The sequence below is a fragment of the Olea europaea genome, unplaced genomic scaffold, assembly GCF_002742605.1.
Source record: "Olea europaea var. sylvestris unplaced genomic scaffold, O_europaea_v1 scaffold2029, whole genome shotgun sequence".
Lineage (NCBI taxonomy): Eukaryota > Viridiplantae > Streptophyta > Magnoliopsida > Lamiales > Oleaceae > Olea > Olea europaea.
Genome location: NW_019238188.1, coordinates 946 through 8,566, shown reverse-complemented (window position 1 = coordinate 8,566; position 7,621 = coordinate 946). Strand labels below are relative to the sequence as shown.

Genomic DNA, 7,621 nt, shown 5'->3' with positions numbered 1-7,621 from the left:
TATATATATATATATGTGTGTGTGTGTGTGTGTGTGTGTGTGTGTGTGTGTGTGTGTGTGTGTTTTGTTTTTTTGTTTTTTGGGAAAAAAATTTGATATCAAATTTTGTTTGTTGATTGCTTAATTGCAGAGATTGAAGAGAATGAATGAACGGACGAAAGAGATGAATCAGTGGTGCAACCAAGTCATACATGAAGAAGAACACAAGGTTTCCCTAATTTTTATCATAACAACGATAATTTTATTCCAATTAATGATGCGATTCTTTGATTTTGCAGAATGAAATCAAGAATGAAGCAGAGAAAGCAGTGTGGGTGGATGAGATAAATGGGGGAGATTTAATCATTCACTTTATGTGTCCATGTGGTGGAGTATATGAAATCCTTCTTTCTGGAAATAATTGTTTCTACAAACTCTAGAATTTACCAAACAAAAAGCAATACTGGATAGTACAAAAGTAGACGAGATTTTTAGCATATTTTCATTCGTCACTATAGTAGAGCTATGTAAAGGAGAATCGATTTAGTAGTGATCTTTAAGAGCAAAATCTAGATTTGTTTAGAATATTGAGATAGCGTCTGCTTGCTCCATTCGGAATATCAATAAAGTTGAAACAATACGGAGAATGAATATGACAACGACAAGTATGTTTTTATATCATCTCAAAATTACGAAGAGATTTCAAAATTTTATTGTTAGAAGAGACAAACCTGGATAGCAAATCTTAATTCATTTTTCTTTCTTCTTTGCGCTCATTTTTACCTATACTTTCATTATGTCCACTAAACTAGTAACAAGTCATGCATTGAACCTTTGCACTTAGTTGGGCTAATCAGGTTGGGCTCGAATCGTTCGCAAAGAAGCCCACTTATACGCCCGACTACATAGGCCCATTGTAAGGTGGTGTAGGTCGAGACAAGTTTCGACTCGACTTTAATAATGTGTTAACTTTTTAATCAAAATTTATTATTTACGATTTCCATATGCACGGATCATCTTGCAAGATGATAACAAGTACTACCCGCACACAAGGGACATTTTCTACTATTTGCATGGTATGAGCAATGCTATTTGTTATCATAATGACTGATTATCATGTTTTCATTCGGGGATGGGTTGGGGGGTTTGAAGTAGATGAATATATTATTTATTTAATTATTTTATTATAAAAAATGTAAATTCATCATTTTATCCTTTACATGATTTGTCAAGTTGAGTCAAAGTTTGAATTTCGGGTTGATTAATATATAGATTCTGCCATTGTCCTTTGGCTGCAATCCAAGTGAAAGGTTTGGGGCCGTGGGTGTAAAAATAAAATTTTTGGATGTAATCTACAATAAATTGAAAGTTTGGGATCTCGCTGCAATTTTCCCTTTTAGTTGTATACTCTCAACGACCTAGGATTCCTCGAGAATAAAATTTCTGCCCATACCATATGGTCACATGTCACGGAATCTAAATCATCATTCTCCGACTTCTAGTTTGTTTGTCCCCCCTGCTCATTGACAATCTCAATGCATGCTTTGGCAATCCCTATATATGATATTTAAATTACGTTTGGATTGAGAGGGTTTGTTTGAATGTGCTCATACAAAAAAAAAAAAAAAAAAAAAAAAACCGAAAGGAAATAGAACAGAATTGCATTCATACCTTTCAACAAATTTAATTGAGCTTCCCCTTTTATCGGGGTTTTTTTTATTTGGCAAAAAAAAAAAAAAAAAAAAAAAAAAAAAAAAAAAGAAAGTTGAATCATAACCTTGAGGGTTCCTACCATCCAATTCTTAGAGTTTTGTGAGGGAGGTAAATCGCGGGATGTGCCCAACAGGTCAGGGAACAAGAGCTGCCTGTACACCGCGCCTACAAAGAGTCAAATTTCATGTCTCATGAATCAAACCCCCACACTGCGGCTGTCAGCAAGACGTGAGATAATTTCACTCCTGTCATTTGCACCACTGAACTATGCCCCGGGGGCTTGAATGTGCTTATGCTTATTGTTGGAAGAATTGACTACAATTTTTCTTTTCCTTTTTTTTTTAAATTAATTTTTTTTTTTTAAGCATGATCAATGAAGTACTAAACAAAAGAGTTTTTGTTTATACTTGATGGTATGTCTTGTTTGTACATCTGTGTTGAACTTTTTTTTGATGGATCGACTTTTCAAAAATTGTGGATTGTACTTGATTTTCGATGTCTAATCTATTTTACATTTTTGAGTTTTCTTAAATACTTCTTGACATTTAATTTAAATTTTAATACCATTACTCTTATGCATATTTATTTAATTCTATAGTTTAATTTTTTTTATATAACAAAGCTAGATCCTAATAAGAATGTTTTATTAATTAAACTATGATATTAAGATTTATTAATATGATTATAAGTCAATCATAAGCTAAATCAAGCCTTAAGGGATAGCCGCAACCAACCTTTATGTGGAATCTCAACTCAAGTGGGAAAATAGTTAGTACTTTTCCGAGTGAAAAATATCAACAACAAAATATGATTATCATTCTTAAAAAGTTTAGATGTGAACCGTCCAAATCATTTTTCAAAAGTAATTTTAGCACTCTTCGGATTTTTTTGACTCGAGTCGAGCCAAGCTTTTGCTCGGCCAAAAATTATAGGCTCGGCTCGAGCATTCGGCTCAAGCCTTATCTCACGTTTTTCCCCACATGCTACTATGCTGCACTTTTTTTTAAGGCTCGGCTCATCACAATGCTGCAATTTTCCTTAAGGCTCGGCTCATAACAAACCTAAAATGGCCTGTGACACGAGCTGTTTCATGTGGCTTGTTCATACGGGCTAGCTCGGGCTCTGGGCTGACGCTCCAAAATGGGGCACAGTCGGAGTTTCGAGTCGGGTATGGGCAGCTCGAGCCAACAAGCCAAATTGACAACCTTAGAAATATTATGTAGAAATGCTACATAACGATTGTTGATCTTATATTGCATTCAACACTACAAACAAATCAAGAAATTTTTATACTTCACTTCAATATTATTTGACTCAAATCAAAACCATAAAATTTTAGATCCAAACCTAAATCTCAAAATATATCACTTCCATCTTACATAAGGACGACAATGGGTTAGGACCACCCTGCCAATTCTCCATCCTGCCAAGGATTCCAGCTAGATGAGTTGATAAATCAGTAAATCACCACTTCCTTTAGGATAGGACTATGCAAGATGGACGAGACATTTTGCCTTATCTGGCCCTTGTTTTGGGCTCCATTTTGTTGAAAAAATACATTTTTCTCTTTCTTATTTTTAATTGTATATTTTTTAATAAAATAATATTATACATAAATCAAAAACTTTTTCTCATTATTACAAATTCTTTGAAAAATCACTATTATAAGATATATATTTTTTCCTAATTTTTCATTAAAATAGAGCGTGACCCCGGCCTAATGCTACACGACTTTTGGTTAGTACAAAACTTTTGTAATTGCTCAATAATTATTGACAAGAGGGACAAGCTGTTATTGTCTATTGGATTTGGGACCCTCTCCCAAGAAACAGTACAATGAGGAGATACGCCTGCAACCCTAAATGGAAGACGACACCATGTCCCAGAACCCTCTCCAACACTCTCTAGAAGTAGGATACGAAAATTTTCTCTTCATTTTATGCCAAAAATAAATGAATAACTCAAAGATTACTCTCCCTTGACTCTTCTAGATTCCTATTAATCAAATATATTCCATGTAGCGCTGATTCTTCCTTCTTGTCTGAAAGATTCGCAATCATTTTCTTGAAGAGCTTTTAGGTTGGAAATAAGTGGGTTGGTTCTGGAAAAACTCTTCTTAAACTCTACAAATTGTGAAATTGATCATGATTTCTTCACTGTTTTCCAGCACAATGCCATTATTTCCATTCAATGTAAGATCGCAAAACCAATCTTTATGCACATTGAAATCCAGTATTCTCTGTTCTCAGCAGCAGAATCTGAATCCCAAGAACATTATAAACAATTTCGGAAGGCCCAAATTTCAGCTGATAAATCCAGTTATCTCTATCCCATCCCATGAGCGATTAAATCAGAGCAAGGATAAACCCAAGAAAGATCAAAACAATGAATTTTTTAAGGCGATTAATCAACAACTGATGGTTTTGTGTGGGTTTGGGTACTATGTCAATGGTTTCAGATGCTTTCCTTGGTTGGCACTTAATTACCACATGGCCCACAATCTTAATATGCAACCATCAACATTGCAGCTTGTGCAGAACTCTGGTAATTTGCCTATGGTGGCCAAACCTTTATATGGGATCTTGTCTGATGCTCTTTATATTGGTGGTGCTCATAGGATCCCCTATGTTTCCATGGGAGGTAAAACTTCACAATTTGTCCATTTTCATAACCTTTTTTTTTTTTTTTGAAAGATTTCTTGCTTTGCTATGTTACTTTTCAAATTAAGATTCACGTTTCATCATTATTTTGTTTATCTTAGTTGGGAGAATAACCATGTTGTTCTATAAATTTTCTTGCTTGATCTTTTTTTGTTGGTCTTTTGGCTTGTCATTTGTTGTGTTATCTAATTCAAGATGCATTTAAGCTTATTCTATAACCTCTTTCAATTAGAGGGCTCGATTTTGCACGAATTTATCTTTCTCAAGGGATTTTTTTATTTTTTTGTAAACTTTCTGTACGGAATTATGTTGTTGCATTTGCTCCTATATGTAGCTTTAGTGTGGTATAAGGCATTGTGGTTTTAAATGTTAGCTTCACTTTGCAAAAGATTTTCAAATGTGAAATGATAACTTCTTTCTATAAAAGTTGAGCAAATTTGTTTGATACTTCAATTGTAATCTTCTTCGATGACCACATATATCATAGTGGAATTCTTTGTAATGATTTAGTAAAATACTTATAATTTACTGTAGGCTGGACCTGTATTCTGAGATATCTGAAAATGTCTTTGAGATCTCCTGCAAAAGGAAGGCATGCCACATATTTCATGCCGTTAATTGCTTTAGCAAAGTTCTTTAAATGGAAAAAGAAAATTCTTTTCACGAGCATACGTGCTTCTAAATTTGATTAACTTAACTGCTTAAGATTTGTGTCTGTCCAATGACACGATTAACCCTGATGTATCAAGCTCTTCAGCCTTCTTGCAGATTTTGTCTTGGGGATCATTGGCCCTGATCCCGGTTGTAAGTGAAGCTCTTCCGGCTCTCATGGCATGTGTTCTTGTTACTAATCTCGGAGCATCGATTTCAGAAGTTGCGAAAGATGCACTTGTTGCAGAGTATGGCCAAAAAAAGAAGATGCCGGGACTCCAATCTTATGCATTTATGGCCTCGGCATTGGGTGGAGTTCTAGGAAATTTACTAGGTGGGTTTTTCTTATTGAAAACCCAACAAACAAAATCCATGTTCCTGGCCTTTGCAGCTTTACTTGCCCTTCAACTCACAATCTCTTTAAACACGAGAGAAAAATCCCTAGGTTTAATCCAACCTTCAAATCGTTCTCTTGCAAGGGAATCTATTTCACAAAGTATCATGAAATCCTGCTCGGATCTTATGATGGCAGTTAAAGAAGAGAGAATCTTGCGGCCTCTTATTTGGGTTGTTTCTTCTATTGTGATGATTCCAATCCTATCGGGTTCCATCTTTTGCTATCAAACTCAGTGTTTAAATCTTGATCCATCAATTATTGGAATGTCACGGGTGACAGGACAATTGATGCTTCTTTCATTGACTTTACTTTATAATCGGCTCGGGAAAAGTATTCCCTTGAGAAAATTGATCGGAATTGTGCAGTTGATATATGCATCTTCTCTGCTTCTTGATCTGGTACTTGTTAAGAAAATCAACGTTCAATTAGGAATTCCGAATGAAGTATTTGCTCTCTGCTTTTCAGGCTTGGCTGAAACTATTGCACAATTCAAGCTCTTGCCGTTCCTTGTGTTTTTTGCAGATTTAGCTCCACCGGGTTGTGAAGGATCTCTAATGTCTTTCTTAGCATCTGCCTTGTGTTTGTCATCTATAATTAGTGGATTTTTTGGGGTTGGGTTGGCTTCTCTTCTTGGTATCACCTATGGTGATTACTCTAGTCTTCCTCGAGGTATTATGATACAGTTTTTTGCTGCTTTACTGCCACTTTGTTGGATTGGTTACGTGCCAATGTCTCATCCTGCAGCTGAAAAGGCTAGGAAGAGAGGTAGAAGTAAAAGGAGTCGAAGAAATAGAAGGATCGGTAAAGTGGTGTTTGATTCGATATACTCTTATAGACGGAAAAGAGAATCTGATTTGAAGATTTGAGAATCTTCTTCTGAAAATACAAGTGCCATATAATGTTTATTGGTGAAACAAAGGAAGAATGAGATTGTACAGAACTCCTATGTCAATTCTCGGCACTGCAGTTCTTTGCATGCTGTGAAGGTGAAATGGGACTTTGGTGCTGGTGTCTTGCGTCCTTTCACAAAAGGAATTACGCTTGCATCAAATTAAGTCAGACCTTTTGGATTACATTTTTGGAAAGAGTAATGCTATTTATACCCATTGGAGTTGATCACCTTCTGACGTGGCATTAAATGATAAGGCCACTTCATATACATATGTAAAGACGCCACATAGCCTTGGTGATCAACTACCAGAGTTGATTGTCAAATTCTGCTCAATATGAAGCATCTTGATAGTTCTCTATGCTTCCTGGCTTTCTTCTCAGAAGGGTCCATTTCACCAATTTCACAAGATCCATTGCATGCTGAACGTGGAACTTCATTGATACTGAAAGTAAGCTCACTCCTTGTAGGCTCCTAGACAGATTCTTTTATGGGCACTACATCATGTTTTATTCCTTTATTTCCCTGGTCGAGGTTGGTTTAGGTTGCTGAGTGGCCATGAGGCGTCGTACATGATCATCTTCATTCATGATTTTAAAGTAACATTTGCCAAAAATTCAGTTTTAGATAGCTGTCTGTGTACTAAGATCATGTGGATGAAGTCATGAATCTATAATTGTCTAGACCTCCGTACAATTGTTTTGTCGTAATGTGAATACAGTAAAAGAAGCAGGACAATGCTCTTGAAGAATAAGGATTTTGCTGGTAGTAGTTGTTTCAACCATGTAATATACTGTCATAGCCATTTATTTACTTGTACGTATGATTCACTTGACGCGTCAGATATGTAAACAAATAATTAACTCCTATCTGAGCTACCGAATCTCTCCATAATAGTAGTTTAGTACTTGTGAATGACGGAGTAGTGGTGTCAAACGTGGGCAAGCTGTCCATGACCTGATCGTTGAGTTAGGTTCTGAGTGCTTGAAGGTGGCCTGTGCTGAACATTGAACCTGACCTGCAGGCCAGCCTGAATGGGGCTTAAAATAATATAAAATAAAAATTGAATATGTCATTAACAAATTTTCAGTGATGGAGTAGATCCTAAAGAATATCACTTCCTCTCAAATTTATCATGAATCGAGAACTTAAGAACAAGAAAGTTGAAGGACTTACCAGGTGGAAATTCTTTTTTCTTGGAAGATCCACGACGAGGCTATAGTGCTTACTCTTGCTAATTATATTGACGCATGTAATTGTTTGAAGATTTTGTGACATCATTTTATTGGATATATTTAAGTGCTTGGGCTCATCCTTGCTCGTCCTACTTTG

At 35.8% G+C, this 7,621-nt stretch overlaps 2 protein-coding genes across 2 annotated transcripts in view; both read left to right on the top strand.

The window, feature by feature from the left end:
- The window catches only part of LOC111379732, a 1,814-nt gene extending 1,164 nt beyond the window's left edge, over positions 1 to 650 (top strand). The window contains exons 2-3 of the mRNA XM_023003170.1: positions 131 to 208; positions 279 to 650. Coding sequence (XP_022858938.1) covers positions 131 to 208; positions 279 to 419 — 219 coding nt within the window. The 3' untranslated portion in view covers positions 420 to 650. The remainder of the gene's footprint in view (positions 1 to 130; positions 209 to 278) is intronic.
- A 2,851-nt stretch (positions 651 to 3,501) lies between these two features.
- On the top strand, positions 3,502 to 7,080 carry LOC111379736 (probable folate-biopterin transporter 8, chloroplastic). Its single transcript, XM_023003173.1, has 2 exons — positions 3,502 to 4,332; positions 5,110 to 7,080. Exons 1-2 carry the CDS (start codon positions 3,837 to 3,839, stop codon positions 6,264 to 6,266), a joined length of 1,653 nt encoding a protein of 550 aa, XP_022858941.1. The 5' UTR covers positions 3,502 to 3,836; the 3' UTR covers positions 6,267 to 7,080.
- Positions 7,081 to 7,621: the final 541 nt, after the last annotated feature.